At 37.3% G+C, this 26,767-nt stretch overlaps 1 protein-coding gene across 3 annotated transcripts in view; it reads left to right on the top strand.

The window, feature by feature from the left end:
* METTL25 (methyltransferase like 25) overlaps positions 1–18,292 on the top strand; it is a 46,332-nt gene extending 28,040 nt beyond the window's left edge. For all 3 annotated transcript variants that reach the window (XM_058023011.1, XM_058023012.1, XM_058023013.1), the window contains exons 7-12: positions 1,811–1,840; positions 2,937–3,010; positions 5,139–5,232; positions 15,682–15,756; positions 16,380–16,451; positions 18,021–18,292. In XM_058023011.1, coding sequence (XP_057878994.1) covers positions 1,811–1,840; positions 2,937–3,010; positions 5,139–5,232; positions 15,682–15,756; positions 16,380–16,451; positions 18,021–18,119 — 444 coding nt within the window. In that variant the 3' untranslated portion in view covers positions 18,120–18,292. The remainder of the gene's footprint in view (positions 1–1,810; positions 1,841–2,936; positions 3,011–5,138; positions 5,233–15,681; positions 15,757–16,379; positions 16,452–18,020) is intronic.
* Positions 18,293–26,767: the final 8,475 nt, after the last annotated feature.

Raw genomic sequence — 26,767 nt, 5'->3', positions numbered from 1 at the left:
TTTAATTTATGGTACCCAGATAAATCACATCAGGTTCTAGCTAAGCTCTGCTGCTAGGTCTGTACCTCCATTACAGAGAAGAGTATAGACTAAAGACTCAGTGTGGACTAATGTATTGAGGTTATGTAAACTTGAACTACCATGATAATTAAATGCTGTCAGGAGAAAATATAGGAGGACAGTTGTTAAGGATCCATAAGGCTTAAATGTGTTACCCTTGGCAAAGTAAAAGAATTGTTCATTTTAGAGATGTAGCTGTAAAACTCAGCAGAAGTGCTTTCTAAAGGGATTTGCCTTTTCTCTTTTTCTTGTCAGTGTCATACAATACCAGTCCTTCCTCAGCTGATACATTAGTTGTTTCCTATTCCATTTCTTTTGGAAAGAAAAAGGTTGGGCTGTTTTTCAGCAGTGGTAGGAAGATAAATTTTAAAAGCAAATGGCCCCCAAGAGAGTACTGATCTTCCTGTATATATCTATTTTAGATTTCTAACAAATCACAGAAATTTGGCAATTAAAAACTTTTTGTTTGAATATTCACAAAAGGCAAAGAGTTCTCCTGTGTAACTAGATACTTCTCCTGTTATGTTTGTAGTTGTCCATATGCATTTTTCATGACTAGGATTTTCCTTGCCATGTAGAATGTACAAGGGAGCCAGCACAGAGCCACTAAGCACCCACATTTCTTGGGCTAATGGCTGGTTAGCAGAAAGTCTGCTGAGCAATGACACTCAGAGTTCAAATAGGTTGAATTACCAAGGGCCAGAGGTGTTGGGCAAGAGTTTCCAGCTTCAGAGCCTTACAATAATATATCTTGGAAGCCATCTCCATCTCCTCAGCAGCAGCAGATGGATGCTGCTGCAAGAGCTTATGCAGCAGAAGGCAAACCTGATAGCTGGCCAAAGCTGTGAATGGAGGAGCTGCAACTATGTGGACTTTGTTTGAAGAGCAGTGTGAAATACCAGATCAGTTCTACCACAAGGAGCAGGAAGTGTGGGTGATTGTGTAACAGGCAGTCTTACTTACTGTAGTGAAGTTTGGGAATAAAGGTGATAATAATCTGTAAATGATGAGGCATTTTTGGTTTGCTACCTATTTTGATGTAGCATCAGATAATCAGATACTGAGGTTTTGTCTTCATTTCTGCTATGATCTTTAAAACTCTGTTGAAAATTTTGTGGGCACACTATCTTTTCAACTGTGAAGGAGTATTACATGCTTCTAAATATCTGTTGTTCTTTATCACTATGCATGAAAAAAATCAAGTAGTCTCACATCTATGTCAGCATTTACAGTATGAAGACTCTAGTGAAAAATAATGCACAGTATTTTAAACTGCAGTCTCTCTGAAGTTACTTTATTTGCCTGTATATCAGCAGTCTGAGTAGTAGTGATTAAAACTAATATTATCCATTGAACTAGTATTTACTTTTAAAGAATTAAATACGCAAAATGTATTACTTGTACTTCAGTAGAAATATATTCAAGAAAAATGCATTTGCTTTTAACACTTTCATAGAAAGTAATCCTCTGAAACTCTTGCACAATAGAAAGAAAAACAAGCCAATTTTCCATGTATATATTTCCACACAGTTGGATGTCATTGCTTCTCCTATAAATAAACCTGTAAAATAACAGGAGTAGCTGCTTATGAGTGCCTAAAGGTATTAACACTTTAAAGTGTGCAAGCTCATGTTATGTCACACCATTAATCTTTTTAAATGTCATCTCCTCTGACTTTTATACAATGTGTTTATAAAATGTTATGATAAAGAATAAACATATCAGCAATTTAATTCCTTGACTCTTAAAGGCTTTGGAGAGAGTTGCAGTTGGCCAAATGGTAAGTAATACTGTTTATTTTAGCCATTCTAAGATAAAATGTGTTTTTCCCCCTTGAATGTTCTTAATCCATGGCCTTTTATTGAACTTCTGCATATCTGGAATCTGAAATACTGGCCTACACTATGTCAAATCCTGATAGATAGCATGTGTCATCACAAAATCACATTTTTATTGCTGTGCTTGTACTTAGTGAATCTGTTTTCTTTTTACAATTAAGAGTCAGAGGAAAAAAAAGCACAGTTTAAAATTTAAGGCATCAAACTACCCTTCCTAACTTCCTTTGCTATCTTTCAGCTAATGCATAAATTCAGTGCAAATGTCCTTCTTATATTCCTGGTTTGGATCACTCTATCCCAATGTTTTATCAACTAATGTAAAAATAGACATTGTTATGACAAAAGCTTGAACCTGTTAGAAACATCATCATTCTCATTTTTAATCCCTGTATATTTTTTGTCTGTGAATATTTTGATTTATTGTTGTGCAAGTTACCCTTAAGGGATGGTGGGCACCAACTGTGCAAGTATTTAAAAGGCCAGACTGAAAGACTTCTTTCCATATTCAGTAAGCCCACTGACCCCAGCAGTCTTTTTCTGTGTATTTTTAATTGGCAATCCTTAACTGGTTTTATGCAAACATATTTTCCATAGACAAATGTATGAAATTCTTAGTATTATTTTTTTTTAGCATAGTACTTTCTACATGGTTCAGGCTGCAGTCTGATTGCAGATCATTCAGCTAGGTAATTACTTCTTTTGTCTTCAAAACAATGTAGATAATTGTTGTTTATTTTGCATATTAGAATTCAGATCATGAACTGTGCATTTTCCTCTGTTGTCTTTCTTTCCATCAAGAGAGTCTGGGTTTGTGTTTTTTTTTTCTTTCTTGCATTTATGGTTATGTTTGAATCTGACTTAAAAACATCATTTTAACTGGATGCAAGAACATTAGTAAATTATCCTCTTAAATCTGATATGACCAGTTGTAAAGTATATAACTCAATAAATAGTTAGGGAAGCCAATACTGGTTTTGTTACTCTGATCCTAATTTCAGTGCCAGTTTTAAATCCTTGCTGTTGTAAAACTTTTTGCAGCTGCCTACAGAATCATTGTTTTATCGAGCTGTTCTTCAGGTTATTATAGAAGAAATTTATGGTGTCACCAAAAGGTAGGAAGCTCTGAATTCACAGAATACCAACCAAAGATTGATCTGATTCTCTTCCATCTCTGTGTTGTATAGAAAGTATGTTTTGGAAAGCAGGACGTAGGAATCAGTCTCATCAGGTTGTATATACACATTGGTATTAAAATGCAAGATAGATTTGCTCATCCTCGATCCACCTCACAAATGTATTGCCCTTCCTTTACCTGTAGCTGAAATAGGCCCCCTTTGGTATTGGGTACACAGGTAAAGCACATCTTCACCTGAGAACACTCAGCCAATGCACTGAAAAGTCAGCGCAGTCCTGGGCTACCCTGTCACGCAGAAGTCCTGGCAGCTTTGATACTGCAGATGGAAAAAGGCATTTCTGTTTGTCCTGAGTAAAACTGCTGACAGCTTGATGGCCATCATGGCTCTAAAGAGCTACTCACTGCCTGTGCCTACACTGGCAAATGCTGCTTCCTTGTAGAAATGGGATTTGGAGAGCTGCTGCTGAGGATCTGACATCTATATTATACTCTTCTGTGGTTGCAGTTGGATTAGATTTTATCTTATTCTGTGGGATGTATGCCTGTTAGCACTTGGAGCACATCCAGAATCACACCTTCCAGTTTAATTTAGTTTGAAAATAACCCATTTTTTGAGCTCTGATACTATTTCACGGTGTGAGCCAAGGCATGAGAGGTGGGAAAAAACAGAAAATTCACTTCAGAAGTATACTCCTGATCTAAAATAAGTGCTAATGCAAATACTCTTAAAACTTTTGCTGGATGTAGAGTCAGTCAGACAGCTTACCCTTCAGAAGGTCAAATTCCTGAAAGAAGAAATGCTTCTTTATTTTAAAATTGTATACAATATAACAAAAAAAGTCATGGCTGCTAAATTGCAGAGAAAAGAAAAACTGTGTGGTAGATTTTTCAATTTTTGAAGGAAGTATAATTTGGAGGAAATAATTAAGATTATATGTCTGTAATGAACACAATGGCTACCTTGGAAAGACCTGTCTCACCCCCATGTTTTGGGTTTTTTTCTGAGCAAGATGTTTAATGCCCATCTTCCTAGGAATGATGTAACAACATAATTATTAACTGATTCTCAGTCTTCATCAGCCTAAATGTTTAGGTGCATTTGAATATTAAATATGACAGCAAAAATTCTTTTCAATGAATGAGGGTCCTTGACAGCTAAACAGCATTAGAACTGCCACTGAGTGAAATCTTTTGAAATCTTTCTATTGGCTTCAGCTGTTTGTTCTGGGTTTTAGGTAAGGAGATAGGTTTTACTAAGAACAAAGAGGGAGAAAAGTAAGATACTAAGATACTTCTGTTCAGTTTTTCACTGAGAGGGTGCGGGGAGAGTGTATTTCTTGTTAAGTTATTCAGTAGCTGAAAATTCTGTACCTGAATATTTCACCCCTACTCTAGAAGAGAAATGTTAGACTCAGTCAAGAAAGTGAATTCAGACTTAAAAAAAAAACTTTGTGTGTTTTTTCTCCAAGATATTTTAAGCACAGAGAAGAGAGCAAATATGAGTGGTCTGCTAGGATTCGTTCTTCCTATATGTTTTTTTAAGTTTTTGTGAATTATTTTAGCGTATTTTTTGAAACAACACACATTTTTGTCTGGCTTGAAGTGCAAGCTATTGAGTTGTGAACAGGACAGAGTTCTGGCATCATTTAGTGCAATAAAAATTGAAAGGATAAGAACACCGGGTAACAAGCAAAAGTGACATTTTTTCAGTTCAGTAGTTGCTATTAAATAAATTGCAGCAGGATCATGGTAGATTATGGAAGTAATTTAGAAGTATAGAAGGAAATGTGTCATTGGAAATAATAATTTTCTCATTCATGTAAGGAAATAAAAAATGTTAGTGAAGAAATTAAAAAGAAACTTCAACTCTCTCAGAGTTTTAGGTAAAATAATAACTGTATTATAACCGTAATACAATTACACAGTTGCTGTGTCTAGAAGTTACTTCAAGTATTAGCTAGATTGCTTTAAGTGGAAGGAGGAAAAAGAAAAGTTGTTACTAACTTGGCAGTAGTAGCCATCCAACTGATTCATTTCTCCTGTTAAAAATATCTGAACTTTGTTGTTGGATGTATAAAGCCTACACCTCAGTAATGTGTTTGCAGTGATCGACATGTTGGAAAAACCTTCTCCAAATCATCCTCCTTCATAGATTATGTTAGACGTTCTCTGAAAAAGCTGGAACTGGATGATTCAAAGGTGAGTCACTAGTGACTGTATGAAATTGTTATATCCATATAATTTCTTAAGTCAGCACCACAATGCAGTGTGTGAGCCATTGAGTTGATTTATGTCATATATTGCTGTGTGAACATTATATTTGAAGACTTAATACCTTTAAATTAGTAAATGTTAGGGAAACAGATGAAGATTTTAAATCACTTTGTTAGAGAAAAAGAAGTAAATATGAAGTAGAGATTTAAAATAATTTTGAGATTTTATTTATGTCCCTGAGTATCTTGTCTTATTCTTAGTCCTACAACTGCTCAATTGGTCAACAGATGGCAGTATAGCATTAGGCACAGAATATGACTGTGTGAAGATCACAACCATGTTGTGAGAACAAATTGTGCAAAGGAGACACTAGAGAGTACTAGACAGATTGTTAACAAATTAAGTACAATCAAAGGAAAAGTGGGAGCGGCAAGCATGTAAAATATTTAAGGTAAATGTTGTTGCAGTCTCTGGTAAGGTTTAAAACCTCCAGTCAAAATGTCAAATCACTTAAAAGCTGCCAGGCACATCAAAGCATGAGCTAGGAGAAACAGGCAAAACCAAATAAGCGAGTAAATTCAATGACATTGGAATCATCCTGACAGCATTAAGAAAAGGACTTATGCCTGAAGTGTGCTGTATTTTAAAAGGATTATATTTAATTCTGTAGTTAGCAAATCACAACTAGAGAATGTAGTTACCTGTTTGCTTTTCTGTATGAATAGTACTAACAAGGTGCATTCACCCCAGCTAGAAATAAAATTATGTCTTTCTTCATGTGTGTACAGTCACCCAAAAGCAATAGTGGACTGTTTGTGTAATAATCAGTTCACAAGATCATTGATTGAACTCTGCTACTGCAGATTTGTTCGCTGTTTTCTTTAAAACCAGTAAGCATAGAAAGTTTGTGTCAAGAGGTCTGATTTTAGATATGTTGCCTTTTGCTAAGAAGGGTCTGGACAAATGCAGGTTGCCCTGAGACAAAGATGTCTGTCAACACTACTTCAAGCTACACATTTATGTGGTTGCTAAAGACCTGATTCAAATAAATGCTTACTTTTGCTCATGTTTCTCCTCATTTTATGTGCAGCTGGCTGCATACTGAAGACTGGATTTTATGCTGATGTAAACAATATTATTTTTTATTTCCCAGCTATATTGAAATCTGCAGCAGCACAAAACCAGTGCTATTTTGATACTATTGAGAGGAAAGTTGTTACTGCTCCCTTAACACTGGTTCTGACCCTGCAGTTTTCATGGTGGAGTCAGCACTGTATCTACACAATATTGGAGAATGTGTTAAATGCCTCTCTTCAGAAAAAAAAAAAATACTTACATAGCTAGAAATGTGATGAAGCCTAAACATTTGATCTGAAAGACAACAAAATCAAAGAGAAATTTATGTGGAATTTGGGTTTTTAGCTCTATTTAGAAATGAACAAAGGAGCAGCTGTACTGCACAGACCAAATGTGTACTTTGTCTCTGGCAGTGGACAAAAACCAATGCATTGGGAAGAGTATAAGGTGGGAGCAAGCATATATGAAGCACACTTCCAAAACAATCAAAAATGTCCTTGTCATTCACCAAAAAAAAAGGGAGGCAATCATTTTCTTAATGCATAAATGTATTTAGGTTATATTTAAAAAGCAGCTAAAACTTAGTGACGTTGTGTAATACAACCAGAGAACTATGAGAAAAAATTGTTTCCATATGGGTCTCTGTTTCACATGTGCAATGATGTTTTCTAAAATACAGAAGTCAAGAAACTGTGAGTCTCCAGTCTTTTACTAGGCTTATCAGAATATTAAACAGAATTTCATCTCTGTATGATAATAAAAGTACTGGAAAGGAAAATAGAGGAGTAGAGGCACTGTTTTTAGGAGTCCCTGCCAGCGTTTGGTAGCTTGTCATGTATGGTAAAATCTTGCATGGTTTTTATCACTGAAGCTGAATCTGTACTGTGGGATGTAAACACTCTTCTAAACTTAATGGTTCATGATAAGCCTCACAGCTGCTTCCTTTATACACACCAATACCTTTGTTTCTGATCAAAAGGTAGCCATGGGCAATCCAGTCATTTTCCAGTGTGGACAGTTGAGGAGGCAGGATAAAGAGTGCAAGTATATAGAACACCTAACCTGCCTTGATACTCATTTTTGTAAGTGTGTGCCCTTTGCTAAATGTTACACTGGTAAAGACACACCAGGCATAATTATCCAAATACTAAGGTTTTTTTGGCTGTTGATTTTAAGTAAAGATAAGTTCTTGAATCCTGCCAATAATTCATGTGAAGAAAACCCTCTGTGTCTTTCCTTTGTGAAATAGATATGAAGTTTTTGTTTATGTGAAGCAAGAATTAGACTCTTTATAAAGAGTCTCAGTCAAAAATGAGTTAGAGTGAGACAACATAGTATAACAGTTTCTCTACCAAAAAAAAAAGGCATTTATCAATAACCTAGCACCATTCATTGTTAAGAATTACTGTTCAAGGGCTGAAGTTTCCTATTAAGTGAGCCAAAATAATTTCCTCCATCCATGGTGTTTCTTTTTTAGTGCGGGAGAGTCTGTCAATTAAACACGTAGATGCAAATGAAATCCTTTTTTCTGTCTTGGTACAGGACCATTCCCTTCACACATCACTTCAGTAGTAAAAATGAGGTTTAAACCATGACTACTGAATTTCTGACAAAACATTCTCATTCTGTGAGGGCAGGGAAAGGTCTTGTAGAGTGAGCATGATGCTTCACAGGTATGGTTATATTGCTTATAGCTTCAGAATTAATGGAATTGCTGTCTGAGCCATGGATCATAAAATGATGTTAATGATCATCTAGTTCCAACCCCCCTGCTGTGGGCAGGGACACCTTTCACTGGTTGCTGAAAGCCCCATCCAGCCTGGCTTTGCACATTGCCAGAGATGGGGCATCCACAGCTTCTCTGCACCACCTCTGCCATGTCTCAGCACCCCCATAGTAAAGAATTTCTTCCTTATGTAATCTAAACCTATCCTCATTCATTTGAAAGGCATTTCTCCTTGTCCTGTCACTACATGCCTTTGTGAAAAGTGCCTCTCCACCTATCTTGTAGGTCCCCTTTAGGTGCTTTTAGGTCTCCTTGGAGCCTTCATTTCTCCAGGCTGCACAGCCCCAGCACTCTTAGCCTGCTGGCCACAACTCTTTTAGTGCAGCCATTCTGCAAGTTCCTTACCCACCCAGTGGTCTCCAGTTTAGAGACGAGGATGTCATGTGGTATAATGGGAAATGTTTTGCGCAAGTCCAGGTAATGATGTCAGTTGCTCTTTCCTTATCTACAAATGCTGTAACCCCTTCATAGAAGGCCACCAGATTTGAAGGCACAATTTGCTGTCAATGACCATGTTGGTGTCACCAATCACCTCTTTATTTTCTATGTGTCGTAGCACAGTTTTCAGGAGGATCTGATGCATGATCTTAGGCATCAAGGTGAGACTGACTGACCTGTAGTTACCTAGGCCTTCGGTTTTTTCCTTTTTGAAAATGAGTTATGGATTATGTTCCCCTTTTTCCATGGGAACTTTACTAGGCTGACATGACTTCTCAAATATGCTGGATAGTGTCTTAGCAACTTCTGCCAGTTCCTTGAGGGCCTACAGATGTATCTCATCAGGTCCTATGGACTTGTGCATCTTCAGGCTCCTAAGATGTTCTTGAGCCTCATCTTCTCCTACAGTGAGCAGTTCTTCATTTAGTCAGTCCCTGCCTTTGTATTCTGAAGCTCAGGTGGTGCGGCTGAAAGTCTTGCTGGTGAAGACTCAGTCAAAAAAAGGCTGTTATCTCAGCATTCTCCCTAAGCTGTGTAACCAGTCTCCTGTTCTGGAGAGTGTGCACATGTACCTATAAAAGCTTTACTTGTTGCTCTTGATGTCGGTCAAGTTTAATTCTATGAGAGCTTTGTCTTTCCTAACCTGATCCCTTGGTGCTTGGACAATATCTCTGTGTTCCTCCCCAGCTACTTGCTCTTGCTTCCACTCTTGATAGCCTTCCCTTTTGCTGTTTAGTCTGGGTAGAAGATCATTGTTCCTCCCTGCTGCCCTCAGGTATTTTTGCCTTACTTCCTCTTTAAGCTTGGAGTATTAACCAGCTTTAATGGGCCTCTTTTCCCTCCAGGGCTTTATGCCATGGTACTCTGTCAAGCTGATCCCAGAAGTTTGGCCTCCTGAAGTCCAGGATATTTAGTTTACTGTGTGCTCTTCTTGCTGCCCCAAGGACCTTGAATTCCACCATTTCATGGTCACTGCAGCCAGGGCTTCCCCTTGAGCTTCACATTCCCCACCAGGCATTCCTTATTGGTGAGAACTGAGAGCATTGGCTCCCCATTCCTTCTGTGGGAAGGAAGTACCTATCAATGCATTCCAGGAACCTCCTGGGTTGCTTATGCCCTGCTGTGTTGTCCCTCCAGCAGATACTGGTGTGGTTGAAGTGCCCCATGGGCTTGTGAAAGTGAGGCTGCTCCTTTGTGCTTGTAGAGGGCCATATCTAGGGATGTCTGCACAGGGCTGCAGTAATTGGATACATACCAAAGCAGTGTTTTGTTCCTGGTTGTTTTCTTTGTCATAGTTCACTCTGTTCCTACAGACTCTGTGTTGTACAGACAAAGCATTAAGGGTCACATAGATTTTGGAGACATTCTTTCTATCCCAAGATTTCTTTTTCCTTTTGTTCACTGTTTTACCTAATTAATGTGAATGGAGAACTCTCTTTTGGGAGAATGGAACATTCATCCCTGTGCTCTCTCCTAGAGTAGCTGGCCCCTCTGATACTTGTTAGCCTTTTTGCTTTCAAGCAACAAGAGCAATTCCTTACTCTTCAGATCGGAACATGTTTCAGCTGTTTGTAGCTGCTTTGAAAATTCATTTAAAATGAAGCCTCTTTATTAACAGATCTGATTGCTGCTTAAGGCAATAAGTGCTACAAATAGCATTGCCAAGGCAAAAAGTCCTCATATAAGTATTTATGTACTTCTAGAGTTTTTAAGAAAGAAAACTCAAAACTCTTTAGGTTTCCTGGTGTCCCGTTCTTACTGGGGTAGATTTGGAAAAGATCTTTCAAGGGGACTAGCTTAAGTTGATTAAATGGAGAAAGTGCTTACAAAGCTAAGGCCTGGATATGTGTCTGACAGCCTTTGGAATCTATTGACTTGGTGCTTTTACAAACTCCAGACTATTTAATTTTGAGTGTTAAAGCTCAATATTGAAATAAGAATTTGTGCAAAAATACTTTTTTTTCCCAGTAATTGCTTACTTTTTATCAGACAAGTTTGGGGGTTTTTTACATTTGATAAGTGGAGATTGGTTACTCTTAGCTTACTACAGGCTGTCCTTGACTTGTAAATTCTCCTCAGCAGTGACTCATGGAATATCATGAAATGCAGTTTGCAAGTGGAGATAGCATGAAGCTTACTGTGTGGTTTAATTTTCTCTTGCTTTAAAAAGTGTTGGAAAGCCACTCACTTAAGACTGGGAAACTGTCAGTAGTGGAATTGTGTAATACATTAAGACATGAGCTAACCTGAATATATGCAGCTGTAGTGGGAACTAACAAGAATTTTTGCAAGAAATGGGGACTTTTAGCTTAAGATTTCTTACTATCTTAATGTCTACCCCACAACCAGTATCAGTGTGGATATCTTGAAATGACAGTGAATATCTGAAACTGGTTGGTCTTTGCTAAGAATATTTGTAATTTGGTATGTTTTATTGTGTTCAGCTGTTGCGCAAACACGGAGCCAAAGCCAAAACAATGCTCTCCACTTTCCCCTGCATCCTGAAACAGCAATTAACTGAGACAGTCAAAGCAGTCAAAAAATGAAAGTACTACATGGATTTACACACTTAATGCATTTTACAATTGTTGAAGAGTTGACTTTCTTCACTGTTTTCTTGGACAGAAGGAATTCCATCTCACAGACTTCCTGTGTCCTTTGTTAGTTAGGGAAGTACTAAACTTGCATAGCACTCTATAAAGTGTAATGCTGTTTTTAAGCATAACTGTTTTTCACATAGACAAAATATTATCCCAGTTGTGGCACTGTAGCATTTTACTCTGACAAGGAGTCCTGAGAGATGTGACTTGTATCTCAATTAGGCATAATTATAAATAATATAGATTCCATTCATTTGAAGTGCATTTTAAACAAAGTTCTAAATAAACTTAAGTCTTTCAGTAATTTCATTATCCGTTTTATGTTGTTTTACAATATATAACATTACGTTATTTTTAACTACCTTAGTCATGGAAAAATTATACAATTTCCTGTTAGGTATGTTCTCCCAAATGTTTTGAACTGATCTAAGTCACTGCTCTGCTAGAAGGATTGCCTTACAGCTCTCTTGTACTCTCGTTAGTGTTCCTGATAGTGCTGGTGCAAGTAGAGAGAGGAAGCATGGAATTGTGCAGTCAGTGCAGGAAGAAGCAGTCCCTTTGAGGTAGCAAAGAGGAATTGCATCTAACAGACTGTGGAATAGCATCCTTAGGCTGTTTCTTCTCTGGAGGACATGTGCAGCATTGGACAGTAAAAGAGACTTTGATTCAGTGAAAATACTCTTAGTCTAGAAAAGGATACAGAGCTGAAAAAATCCTCTCTGAACAAACATGAAGTGTGGTATCAGTAATTGCCCCACACCTTGTGCCTGAACATCTTCTTTTCAGCCTGTGCTCTATCAGCATGCCTGTGAGACTGCAGTCCAAGGTGGCTGTGCTCAGGTGTGTGGTATCTCACATGCTCTCAGAGCTCTGCTGCTTTCACAACAGATCACTGCATTCACAAAGGATCAGTCAGCCCTATGGCTCATGCTTAGTGCCATCTGCACCTCATGGCATTTAAGGTATATATGGTATACCTATATGGTATTGTAACATGTAGGTCACTGGAGACCTTGCCAGGTTGTCCTGCTTGTTCTGGCTGTTGAAGTGACCACATCAATCCACAAAGAAATCAGTTCCAAACAAAGCTTGCGCCACCATCACAATGCAAAGAGACGAGGCCCTTTTGTTGACAACCTGATAAAGACCAGGAGACATTGTAGCTGTATCGGGGAGGAAATACTGGCCAAAATGAAATGAAGGTCACTTCAGTGTCAGTAACAAAAGCTAGATCTTTGAGTGCAGAGTCATTATTAAGATAAATGTATATATTTGAGTTTTTTCATGTTTATAGTATCAACATCAAAATGTAAGAAAAAAGTTCAATGCATGTATATGCAGAATTTTTTTTTGATACACAAATGAGTGACAACACAGAGAACAGTTGCTTGGACAACTTCAGTGGCTGAATGGGGCTTGCTTTGCATGTGGAAGTACAATTCCTCTTCAAAAATGCCAAGAGTAAACTACTCCCACCTCACCTTAGAAGGAGAGCTGAAGTTTGTGTTAGCTACCGAAGGCAGGTGGAAAGCTGTTGCAGTTTCAGCCAATGGACACTTTCTCTCTTTTCCAGCTGAGCTGTTGCATTGAATTGGTTTGCTCACCAAACTGTTATCTGAGGCACAGTTTGGAATAGTACCTAGTCTATGTCCAATGCAGCAGGATGTGTTCAGTCAGAATGTGTGGTAGGCAGGGAAGGAATGGAAAAGCACATACTTGAGTACAGCAGTGTGCAAGAGACATTTTTGACCCACTTTTTATTTGCCAAACATTTCACAGCTTGTTTTCTTTTAATTTGAATGCTTCATCTTGAAAAATGGAGAAAATAAAGGAAGCAAAAGCAGAAAGGTTCCAAGATCACATTTTTCCAAATACAGATCTTTGTATTTTAATTCCAAATAGCCTGTAACTTCAAAAATCCATTATACTAAAACCCTATTAATACTCAGTTGAAATGAAAAGCTTATAGGGCAGAGGTTAAATAAACTATTTTGTTTATTTCATGACCAGTATATTTTAGTTGGTTTGACTGTTTAGAGGGGAAGAGAAAAACAAAAAGAACTCTAAAATATTTGCACAGCTTCACAGGAAATAAAATAGCAACAAGACCAAAAAAATTCTTGTTAGTCCACGTTAGTACTGCTGGATAAGCTACTCAGCCTTGCCTTTGCAACTGGGAGAATGTAATTTCTAAATTAAAAAAATAAGACTGAAATACTACAAAAGTTTTTTCTGATCTCTTGTTTTAAAGCAGAGTTAGAATTATGCATTATTCCTGAAAATAGTATTTGTTGGATCTTTTAAAAGCTTCTTGTGATTGAGACTGACAACCTTGTCAGTCCTTAATTAACCTGTAAGAGAAAATGTTTCTTCATGTTTTTGGCTGACTGGTTTGTTTGGGGTTTTTTTCACTGCAATCCAAGCCCATTAGTTCATGCCCTATCCACTACAGACACTGTGAACAAACTGTTCCCAACTTCTTGGTGATAGCCTTGTAAGAACTGTTATTATCCCCATTCTCAATTTTGTCTCATTTAGCCTCATCAGTTCTAGTTCTCTGAGTCTTTTTTCATAGGTCATGTTTTCTAGATCTCTGATCTATTTTCCCTCTCAGGGCTTTTTCAGACAGTTCATTTCTTTCTTTGAAATCTGATGCCCAAAAATGGATGCAGTGTTCCAGCTAGAGCTTTTCCACTGCCAGAGTTGAAGGATTACTTCCTGCACTTTGCAGGCTGTTCTCTCATACATGTCACAGAATGGTGATTGGTTTTCTTTGGATTTTTTTTTTGCAGTAGCACAACTGTGACTCGCACTCAGCTTATGATCTGCTCTATCTTCCAGACTGTCCTTTGGTGCTCCCCATCCTGAACAGCTGATTATTTCTGCCTTCTGCTTTTCTGCACAGCATTTCAAACTTCTGCACTAAGCAATGCTCCAGTTTTCAAAAGTTATTTTAAGTTCTGGCAATGCCTTCCTGTTGCACATTTGCAGACTTAGCTAATGTGGTTTCTGTTCTATTGTCTGAATTCTTAATGAAAATATTGCATTCCTTAATGGACCTCCAGTCAGCAGGTCGTTCCAGTTGCTCAAAGACTCATTAAGAGCCACATTCTGGTTATGGTCGTTCAAACAGTCTTGCTGACTTTTTTGTACTTTATACTGAAGTTTGTTTCCCAAATTTGCCTATAAAATTATATGGGAAATGTTATCAAAAATCTTTTTGAAGTCAAAATAGATGAGAACCAGTTGTTTTTGTCTGTCATGAATCCTTTTACCCTCCTTACAAGTGAAGTAGACTGACTTGTGATTTATTCTTGATGAATTTGTGTTGATTATTACTCATTTGCTCATCTTTCACTGGTTTAATTCTCTATTCGTTCCATTTTTTCATCAGTGCATTGGATCTGAAGTGTCTGCTCTATAATAGACATATATATCTGCTATCTGTCTGACATACTCTCTTTGAGAACTTCTCAGTGACAATGAGTAATAGTTCTGAGGTCACTTCAATCCCTTCTTGGCTGTCCCAGGATAAAGTTTATAATACTCACCTGATTTGAAAACTTATATATTTTTTAAATGTTTCCTGGTTTGTTCCCCTATTTTAGACAAAGATTTTACTTCTTTACAACTGTATTAGCTACATGCTCTCAGATCATCTGATTCTTCTGACAAAATGTGCAAAAATTTATTATCACTTCAGCTGTCCTAGTCCTTTGCCATAGAACCATTTAGGCTGAAAAAGACTTTTAAGAGCAGCTATTCCAACTGTTAACTCAGCACTGTAAGTCCACCACTAAGCCATGTCCCTCAGTGCATCTCCATGTCTGTCAGAGCTGTTACTTTTCTGCTAAGTTTGGACTCCCTCATTCCATAGCCATGACAGAACAGCCATCCTGCAAAACTCCCAGTACTGCATCAGGCTCTTCCAGCTCTGCTCTTCCCAGCAGCCTCCATCAGCAATAATGCTGCAATCCTACCTCCCACTTCTTTGGCCAGCTCAAGTGTGTTGTTCAGTGTCCAGGACTGTGGCCAGCAGAGCAGACACATCATGACCTTCAAAAGCCAGGAGATGTGGTGGTCTGGCTGCCCTTTAGAGAACATGCTTTGTGAAGAGCACTCATGGTCGCAGCTGCTCTGCTGCACTGGCCAGCAAGGGCTGGAAAGGCTTGGTCAAGTTCCTGGACTGTCTGTGTATGAAATTCAGGCCCAAACTGTGGCATTTACAGTCATAGCAGCAGTGCTGGCTACTCTCCACTTCACTGTGTAATTCTCATTTAAGGATGACTGGAGTTTTCTGAATAATGGATATATCTCAGTATTTCATGTCAGTGGAAAATGCTGTGTGAAGAACAGTTACTCTAAACAAAAACTGAGAAACTGCTATTGTAAAATTATTAGAAAGATTAGCAAAGTGCTAATTTAAAAAATGAAACACAGATTTCATTTTGTAGTGCGACAATATTTAATTCTGAAGTTCCCTTGAAAAAGTAACGACAATAACTCTGATATCTCTTTTTTAATCCCTTGCAGCTCCCAGACAGCTGTATAATGGATTACTATGAAAAGTACAAGGACAGAATGAATGAGCTTGAAGCATTTAATATGGTAAAGTTGTAGGATTATTACTTCTACCTTGCATATATATGTTCTAGTCTAGAAAAAAACCCTGTTAAGTTTTATGTGGAGGTGGACTGTCTCACACTGTGGTATGCAATCTCAAAAAACAAAGCAGTTCCCCCTTCCATACTTTGGAGCATATCCTATTCCAGAACTATATTAGGTGTAAGTAAAGTAATAAAGTGAACACATGGTAGATTCTTTTTCAAGAGGGATTATTGCACTGGAAAATGGAATGTCAGTCTCCTTTTTAAATCTAGACTGGTCTCCATGCAGTTATTTCATAAAAAACTCTTTTTATTGAAATTCATTATTTCCCTCTTTAAAATTGTTCTGCTACATTTAATATTATTTTCTTGTTGGACAATGTCTGAAAAACAACTAAATAACATAGTTCCCTGACTTTATGGCATTCCATGTATTTTTGATCTTTAATATAAACTGTTTTGAAGATGGCCATCCCATAGGGAGAACTAGCAAGGTGACATTTATACAACAGAACCCCTAAAAAATGACTGACCTTCCTGGAATTCTTGTGAGGAAATGTAGCCATTTGGAAGTGTATTGCCTGTCTTTCCCAAAAGGATTGTAGCATCTAATCTTTCTCTCAGTTGAAGGTTGTTCTGGCTCCTTGCATAGAAGTTTTGATACTTCTGGATCGTCTTTGCTACCTCAAGGAGCAGGTATTTTTGCATTCTCTTTTATGATACCTAAAGGCTACATCACAGAAATGAGGCCATTTCAGTCAATTTATTACTGTGCAGACAAAAAGTCTCTGTTGCAGAATTATTATTCTCATCATATTTGCAAAAGTATAAGCATTCATTCCATTTAGTATAAACATATGCCCAGCAGATGTTTTTATTTTCAACAAAGCAGCAACAGTAAAGTTTATGCTCTTTTAATTATATGGTAATTACTAGTCAATAGATAGTAAAAAATCAATTAATTAAAGATGTATCAAATCTCATTTTATACGCCATAATGAGATATTTAATAATTTAAATTTTTTTGAAATGCTAAACAAATACTGTGCTGTTAATACTCGAACTGTCAATTAATGTGCTTTGGAACATATTCGAAAAAAATTTTGAATTAGATCCAAAATGTTTATGACTTTCTTTTACTGTTTCTTAATTAAGATCAATAATGAGAGAGAGTGTGCTTTTTCTAACTGTATGGGTCAGCTGAGGTACATTTGACTAACATACAGCCTGGATATATTTTACAAGTATAGATCTGGGATATAATAAGCAAATGCTACTACATTTACTCCACAATGATTTCCCTTATTACACTGTTCTAACACTGATTTGGAGCTTGGCCTGGTTAACTTGAAAGCACTGGTAATACTTTTTCTGCGCCAGTAAACATTTTTCACACAACTAATAATTTCCTAAGAGGAAATGGCAGCATCTTCCAGCTTCTGTTCTGGGCCATGGTCAAAGTGAAATTTTAAAATAAAGTTTAAACTCATTCATATGAATAGCTGTGGTTTTCCCCCATAAACCTTTCATTTTAACAACTCCATTTTATCATAAGTGAAAACTCACTTTATTCTCTGTCACGGTGCACTTGGAACAACTGAATTGTAGTAAATGTATGCCTTTGTTCTAACTGGTATTGTTACAGAGAGGCAATTTGAAATAGTTAAATAATGATGTATTTTCCCAAATGCCAACTGGTCAAAAATTGCATAGAAATATGTATGATTTCCAAGGTGGGAGATCAAACGTGCTGCATATAGCACTAATTCACCTTTTCTAAATGTAATTTATGCATGGATTTTATCTTGTATTGAATGATTCCCAAAATGTGTTTAGGAAGAAAAATAAAAGTTATAAAAGCCAAATGCAGCATGATGACCAGATCCAGCCAGCCTGATTCATTTGAAAAGTCAGTTACTTAGCTTCAGCAGTAGAATGTGCAACATAAAATGAGTATGATGTGATCCTTAATTTCTTTGCTCTAATTCAACCAAGAAGCAGAGCTTTATTTATGAAGCAGGTGGGAAGCTGTCACTTGATAGCACCAGAAAGAATTAAATTACTTTAAAATTGATCCTGTTATGGGCGTCCTTTTTTCACCACAAACTTTCCCTCATTTTCTTATTATATAAGTGGTTTTCCTGCTTTGCATTAGGATCATTCTATTTATTTTCAATTTTGTATTTCAAAATGTGGACTTATTACAATATTTTAGCTTATAAGTCAAACAAATTTTTATGCACTTCAGTCATGTGTCATTTGCAGGAAAACATTGCCTGGTCTGGACTTGTGAAGTTATTTGATCCTGTGAAGTCCCCGAGATGCTATGCAGTTATTGCCCTGAAGAACCAGCCTTGTTCTTAAGTGGAAGCAAATTGCAAAGAGATTGGAAATTCTGAACTGGTAGTGCTGTTTCCTCCCTTTTATTCTGCTATTTTTTATTGATTCCTCAAGTAAAATGTTTGCTTTTCAGATGCAAAAGAAAAAAGTGCAATGCTTCTTTGAATCTTCAGAAATAAATATCTCCTTTATAAATATGATTGCTTCCTTATGTCATTTATTAATGTTGAACATCTGACTTAGCTATAAATGTTATGTTATAAATGTGATTATTATTTTAAATAGCATTTATATTTCTTCTTTTTAAGGTATTATGCTTGTATATTCTTTCTCTTGAAACTTCTAATCTCAAGATAACCTCAATTTTTACTTGTGGCTGGCATCAGCAGTCTCGGACTAGGCTCAATTTTTCTTTTCTGGATTCAGATGGTGCAGAGTATCAACAGAAAAAAACCCTGCACTGTAAACAAGAGGCTTGTAGGCACTCAGTTTGTGGTAACTGGGAGTGGGGCTGGGGCCAAGGCTCATCCCCAGTGGGCTGCAGCTGTGGAAAGCAGGTGAGCAGCACTGACAGCAATGAGCCATGGAGTGCCCAGGGGCACTGAGCAACCACCAAAGGGAGCAGAGGGCACACAGGTGCACTGCATCAACATCAGGGGTATAAAAGGTTGGGCTAAAGGACAAGAAGAGCAGCTGCTTGCAGCCTTCTGGAGTGTTGTCAGTCTGTATGGGCATGTGCCTGAAGCCTTCTGATGGGGTATGGTGTTCCTCTGTGGGGGTGAATGCTTAAAGCCTCTGAAGTTGTATGAGGGTACTCTGTGTGTTGTGGCCATCTCAACTGTGGCGTGTGCTGTGCCATATGCTGTGGCAGAGGCTCATAGGCTAATAGGATCTCTGTACTGCATCTTCTTCTGGTCATCAGGACCAGCTTATTTATAGAAGAGCCTAAGTAGTGGCTACCTGCAGAGGACAGTTTTATATCGACCCCTTCTTCATTCAGGCATTTTCCTGGCGCGCACTTGCTTGCCTGTCACTCTGAAAGTAAAATATGTGTGCTCTAATCCTGTGGGAGATTTCCCAGTGCTTAAGAATCAGCTGCCCTGCTGGGGTTCAGTCTGTAATCTTGGGGTTGTGTTGGAAAGCTATTATTTGGCCCAAATCTGTTGGGTATAAATACTTTGGTACCCAAATGAATTAAAACTTCCCAGGCAGTTTCTTTTTAGCTGTGCTGTGTTCATGAGTGGGAAATTTATTTGTTGATGCATTTATCTCAATGGGTTGCCTAATTAAACTTGCAGATCTCCCATCAATTAAAAAAGAAAAAAGTTTGTTTTCTAAGTCCTAGTGCTTTTACTAGAATTTTCTAGCATATGTAAAATATAATTAACTACTAGCGCACAGAAAAAAAGGACAACAAATAAGTAATAAAATACAGCAGTAAAGAAAAAGGGGGGAAAGAAGAAAGGAGGATACACATGGAAGATAAGAATAACAAAAAATATTTTTGTATTAATTGTATAATGACAGTAATGAGACTGAGATGTGGAATGGCTTTTTACTCTGATGCACTTTGTGAAATATTATGAAAGCCTGTGGACATGACCACTCAAGAAAAGAGAAGTTATGTAATTTTCTAACACGCCTCATCTTTCTTGATATATTCATTCACTTGGACGAAATATTTTGTTTTTATATCTGTCTAAAATCACTGCTATCTGTTTTAGAACTCCAGTCCTTAAGTCCATGGTTCCAGTATGAGATTCTGATATTTGTTTGGTCTGAGTATATTCAATCCCTAGAGCTGCTGAACATCTTCAGTGCCCAAGGAAATTAATCGAAGCTGCTGGTCTGGAGCAGTAGAGCTAAGAGGAAAACGAGGGCTTCCATATATGCTACCTTTTGTTATACAGAGAGTACTGAGGAAACTAACAAGCTGCTGAATTTTTTTCCCAGGAGAGGAATCAAAAGAAAGAAAATCGTTTCCTAACCTCTAAGCATCTGGAAGTAAGAAACCAATAATATCTGATATAAAAAGGCACTGTAAAGTACATGATGTTAAAAAGAAAAAAGGTGAACAAAAATCCTAGAAAAATAGATTTTGTTATATTATGTTCTGCTAAGACAGGATGACTAATTGTTACTGAAGTGTTAGTGTTGTCATCCCTATCTTATGTGCTGTTGAAAAAGTATACTTGGGGAAGAAATTGCCTTTTTTCTGTTATGAGTCTCTTCTTTTTTGGACCAAATTCTAAAAACTGGGCATATATGATGTTTAAACAAAGCAAGCATAGTTTTCCCCTGAAAACAAGGGCTTGAAAGTACCTTTTTATGGCCCAAAAATATTCATTTGAGCAAGCTCTGTCTGGTTTAATCTGAAAACAGTTGAAGTTGCAAAGGGTATACAGACTAGTGTTAATTTTATGTGATATGTGTGTGATGCTAGGTAAATTCAAAGATGAATTTTTATTACTATCTTAAGAGAACATTTGCAACAGTTTAGAAAAACAAGCACATCTCTAGGATTAGCACTAGTGCTTGTCTACTGTTTTAAAAGGGTCTGAATAAATTTGCATTCCTTCCCCCAGCAGCTTCTCAGGTTCTTTCAGTACTTTTCATGCACTTTGTAGTCTATGCAGGCAAAACCAGGCAATGTGCTTCTTAGAATAATAACTATCAAGAGGTTTATATGATGAGTTTGGATTCAAGCAAAGTCAGTTGCTGTCTGCTCTCAAAGCTGTTTCAAAGCTCTGGGTGCCTGAATACCTATGAGTTATTGTTTACACAGTGGAAAAATCCCTGACAGTAATCAAGATGAATAAAACCACTTTTCTTCATGGTTATTGCCAGAAGTTCTCCCATAAAGAAAACTGTATCCTAAATTTGAAGAAGTCTTTTGATAGGAAAGAATCTCCATTTTCTTTCAGTGTGACAGACCATTATTTTGCTGTGCTCCCTAAGGAACAGAGGAGATACCTGCTTTCCATCAGGCATTTGCCTGATTCTGTTTGTGGCACAGCAATGCATTCCCTAACAGGTTCAGTGTTTTATTCATCTTTCTTAGGGTTGAAACTTGTTCTTAGATGGAGGAATAAGAGTATATGCAGGGTGTGTGTGCAACATTAATATTCTACAGGTCAGTGCAGTGCTAAAATCTGCAAGCCTATTTTTGTGACAACTGTAATTGGGCGGGTGGAATGGGGTTCCTCAGGGGCTGGTGCAGTTTAACATCCTTGCTGGAGACATGGACAGTGGGATGGAGTGCATCTCAGCAAGTTTGCAGGTGACACCAAGCTGTGTGGTGTGGTCAGTGTGCTGGGGGGAAGGGATGCCATCCAGAGGAACCTGGACAGGTGTGAGAGATGGGCCTGCAAGAACCTCATGAAGTTCAACAAGGCTGAGTCGAAGGTCTTGGACCTGGTTTGGGGCAATCCTGAGCACAAACACAGGCTGGGCAGAGAATGGAATGAGATGAGCCCTGAGGAGAAGGACAAGGGGGAATGGTCTCAAACTGAAGGAGGGTAGGTTTAGGTTAGATGTTAGGAAAAACTGATGAGGCACTAGAACAGGGTGCCAGAGAAGTTATGGACTCCTCATCCCAGGGAGTGTTCAGGCTCAAGTTGGATAGGACTCTAAGACCTGGTCTAGTAGAGTGTGTCCCTGCCTGTGTCAGGGGGTTGGAACTAGATGATCTTCGTGGTCCCTTCCAAGTCACCCCATTCTGTGATTCTAGGTCTCATTTCTCACTTGTAGCATCACACCACAAAAAATGTTGTGCTGTTTTAGTTCCTGGGATTTTAGTTTCAAGTGTTTTTTTCTGATTAAATATTAGGTATGTTTTATGGTAAGTTATCCTCTTCATTAACATTATTCATTACTGTTGAAGTGCTTAATATCTGTTCAGAGTTAACATGCTTTTGCTATGTCTTGATGGGCTTAAAATCTTGAAACTCTATGTCCTGTGATGGCATAAAATGTGAACAGGGAAGCATGTGAAATATATTTGGCTTTGTGGCAGCAATATGTCTTTTAAATGACTGGAGTACTTATTGGCTTATGTTTACTTCTTTCCTAAAAACTATCCTGAGTGTGTCTTTATATTGCCAAATATTACTGGTACTAAGGGCAAGTGGTAAAACAGGATTGGCACCAAGGAAGTCCTCCCTGCTTATGTGTGAACTAGCCAACTTGGTGTGGTGCTTGAGACTTTCCCAGGGAAGTAACTGAATACCCAGCATTGTTAGCATCTTTAAATCTCTTTATCCCATGCATTTTAGCATTCTCACTGATATCTCTTCTCCTTCTTCCTGATGTGTAGCCTAGTGCACTAAAAAGAGGAGAATTCATGCTAGGCTGTGGGCCATGAAGAATTTTCAGTATTTGTAAGCAAATTAGAACTGAGGTACAGTTGTCCAGACACTCAAGCCAGCCATCTAACCTTTAGAACTGTACTTTAGCTCCCTAAGTTTCTGAAATCAATTCAAAATTTGAATTCCAAAATCCTTCCAGATGGGAGCATGGCCTAATTCTCTGGGAATCCAGCTGCAGTTCTCTCCCTATCTGAAATAACTAACTCAGATTGGTGGGTCTATATCCTGTATCTCCAGGCAACTGCTGAATAAGATGGTTTCTTTGAATTTGCTTATCCCTGCTTGTTATCTCTGTCAATGTTGTATTTCAGTGCACTTTGAGATAGAGCAAAATCCTTCTGAGATTTAGGATGCCTCAGAGAAGCTATACCACAGTTATGCTTCTTGTTGCTTTCTGCCTGAAATTAATTCCTGATGATCAGAAAGATTAGTAAGCACCAGACATCCTGAGAGGCATAGGCTATTAAAAATTACTGTGCACAATATCTTCTCTTCACAAGTCTTTCTCAATTCAAGAGCTCCAAAGCATTTTCTTCACAGGAATTCCAGAGCACATTATCATGAAACTCAGATGTCTAAGGAAACCCACCAACATAATGAAGATTGACCTCCAACTACTAAAACATGCTGTTGTTCACCAATCTTCCCAGTATAAACCTACATTCTCTTCAAGGCTGTTTGCAATGTCTGTATCAAACTGGAAACAAATAGACACTTGTCTCACATTCACAGTGATGCTGTTAATGAAATCACAAGAGAATGACATTCTAGTCTCTGCTTTATGCTAAAAGGCCACAGAACCATTAGAATAGGTGTGCCAAACATTCAAAGATTTCTTCTGATACCGTTATTGAAATCCTTTGAGCAGATGTTTTCAGTCAGTTTGGTCTGTGACTTCAGTCACTTCTGGCTGTCATCAACAGGTCTGCAGTGTCCTGTGGTTTCTGTTCCACAGGTGGACCTTGGACCAGGAATACACTTGTCCACATGGTGAAGTATTTCAACTAATTACTAGGAGTGATAGCTATTCCTAGGTTTTATTTATGGATTTTAAATTTAAGTGGTTTTATCCAAGTGGAATCCTGCTATATACCATAATTTTCTTAGAAATGTGCATTTGAAGTACTGAAAATAGTTTCTAGTTACCAATTAAATGTAAAAGAAATTGAAATTGTGCTGTGTGTGTTCTTGGGTAGGAAAGCACAGTGTATGACAGGTTACATCATGAAGTGCACTGTTGGCCAGAATTTGATAATTCACAAATACAAAATGCATAGACAGGATTACATGGATTTGCATTTACCATAAAGTGTATTTCTGATCTTTATAAACCATATGAAGAAATGTAATTGCTATTTAACTGGAATAGAGGAAAACTGGAACTTTCAGTAAGTAAACAGGAGAGTCACATTTTAAATTGCCTTACAATTTAGGAACTTGCTGCAAAAGTGACAATTTTCTGGCAGGCAAACATCTGATACACTGTTTGCCCCAGGAAATCAAGTTGTTTTCTACACAACACTTATTTTATACCTGTTCTATAATTCAAGTCTGTGCTTATTTTGGTTTTTTTTTTTTGTGTAGCAGTTGATTATTAAATTATCTCTTTTTAGTGTTCTGCAATTACATTCACAGTCGTTATAAGGACTTTTTATTTGTTCTTGTAGCAAACACATGCTAACAAGATACAATTATTGAGTATCTTTAAGATTAACAAAGACTGTCCAAAAGCAAAACATCACTTCTGAATTTAGCTGCACTTTATCTGTGGATTAACAAATTCTGCATGTGAAACCTGTGAAACTCTTATGCTTTCATTAGAGAATTCTCAGATTTATATACATCTTTCTTTTTGCATCTTGACCAGTATGAACTTTCTGATGTAGATAAAGATGTTGTCAGGGTAGCTGGTATTGGGTTTCACATGGAATTTATCAGGAAAATCAAGATGCACTAAATCCACTGAGCCAACAAATCAGATTGTTAGACTGAAGCTGAGATGGCCTTAACACACTGTCAGCTCTTTCACGAGTCAGTGATGAAAAGAGCAAAGCTGTCTGCTTACTGAATAACTGGGTAGTGTCTGGCACTGGAGGAGAAAATGCCAAAGCAGCAAGGAGCAGTGATCACCTCTCTTGATTATGGAGACCTTCAGAAACAATAATTAAAATGTGCAGTTGTAAATCCATGCTGTTTATTACACTTCCTATTATTAGAGTAATGAATAAAGACTGACAGCAGAAGCAACCATGCTGTTTCTCAACTATAAATCCTAAATTCACTTGTTAGTATCAGAAAGGCTAAAGTCATCAAGAGGGCACACACATGTTAAAAACAGCAAAAAGAGCTGTACATTGCTTGAATAAGTGTGCCATTTGCTAAGCTTCTTATAGTCTGAGGCATAGGCATCAATTCAAAGAACACAATTCACAAAATACTCAATGAGCAGCATATAAAACAAGTTATATCAATTTAAAGTTCTCTGGTGTTTATTGACAGACTATTATTAGCTAATACAGAAATGCTTTCATTTCACAGAAATTTTAGTTTGAGAATGTAAATAATGCTAGAGAGTCACATAGTAAAAATGCATATCATTAGGATTAAGGTCTAGACAAATTCTTGATTTAAGTAAAAGATGTCTGTCCAAAAATGTAGTGAAGACCTGCATTGTCTTTTGAGTCACTGGCTAATTTCTGTTGATTACCATGGGAGCAGGCTTGGATACAAAAGCATGTGCTGAAGACAAACAGTGTGGATGATCAAATACCTTTTGTACAAGGACAGTTCCAAATTTACATTTCTGAAGGTGAAGAGATCGTATACACTTCCTTTATCCAGACATATTGGAGTTGAACAGTATAGAAATTATTGTGAATGCTGGTTCATCATTGAAATCTTCCTGACATATACTGAGAGAAGGCTTAAATGGCTTTTTGTTCTTTTTTTTTTTTTTTTTTTTTTTTCAGATAATATGTTTGAATGCATCAAAACTCTGAGGATTTTCTCTTCTCTCACTAGTCCTTAACAATGAGGGCACTGGATACAGTAACAGAGTTAAATGGCACTTTTTGTTCCTAAGAACAACTGAAGTGTCACAGTCTGTACTTTGACTGAATCCAATCGTATAATTCTCATGAACACCATTTAACTGATTCTATGAACAAGAAAAGTAAGATTTAGCCTTAATTCTTAAAAAAAAGCAACACTTGTCACAGTACTTTAACGGAATATTTTCATAGCAAGATTTTACTTTGTATTCACTTTTCATTTTCCCCTGTATTTCCCTTCAGTCTTTCTTCTATGCAGAAATTTTATAAAATATTGCAATACAAGAAATCAAATTTATCTGAGTGATATGTTTCACTAGTTAGCCACCTCTACCAGCTCTTTGTAGGCAGTACATCCCTCATTCATGAACCATGTGTTAAAGATAGGAATGTTAATAACTCTTTCTGCACAGCCCAAGAATTCAATAGAACCTATAAATGTTGACTGTCAGACAAAAATTTTGATTGATTTTTATAATTCCATTTAGGATGTGTTTTAAGCATAGATTTCTATAGAAAACATTTTTAATTGTGGTTTTATGAAAATATTTTACTGCAGGATAATTGACTTGAAAATTATGTAACTGGAGGTAGAATCTCAGTGGAGAATTAAAATACTATTTCAGATTGTCTGTGGGGAAAAGGTAATAAAAATCCTGTTTGTTTTGATTTAGCAACAACAGAAATTAATAAAGTATAAAAGGTATCACAATTATTCACTTCTGGTTTACTGAAATATTACAGCTTCATATGTCGCTAATTTACTTGTCTTGGGCAAACTGCACCTAAGATTTTGGAAGAGTAAATCTGGGAACATTGATTTTTTTTTTTTATGCATTAGTGTTTTACAGTTCTCTTGAATGAGATAGAAGTGTATGATATGGTAAGCCATGTCGTGTTTCTCTGTGACGGGGTTCACAGGGGTTTTCAGGTGAGGGAAGAGATGAGAACGTTGACTCCATGTTCAGAAGGCTTGATTTATTATTTTATGATATATATCACATTAAAACTATGCTAAAAAGAATGGAAGGAAATGTTTCATCTCAGAAGGCTAGCTAAGCTAAGAATAGAAAGGAATGAATAACAAAGGTTTGTGTCTTGGACAGAGAGCCCAAGCTCACTGGGCTGTGGTTGGCCATTAATTGTAAACATCCAACAAGGGCCAATCACAGATCCACCTGTTGCATTCCACAGAAGCAAATAACCATTGTTTACATTTTGTTCCTGAAGCCTCTCAGCTTCTCAGGAACAAAAA

This window comes from Melospiza georgiana, chromosome 4, assembly GCF_028018845.1.
Source record: "Melospiza georgiana isolate bMelGeo1 chromosome 4, bMelGeo1.pri, whole genome shotgun sequence".
Lineage (NCBI taxonomy): Eukaryota > Metazoa > Chordata > Aves > Passeriformes > Passerellidae > Melospiza > Melospiza georgiana.
The sequence above is the reverse complement of the archived record's forward strand: the minus strand, read 5'-3'. Positions and strand labels throughout refer to the sequence as shown.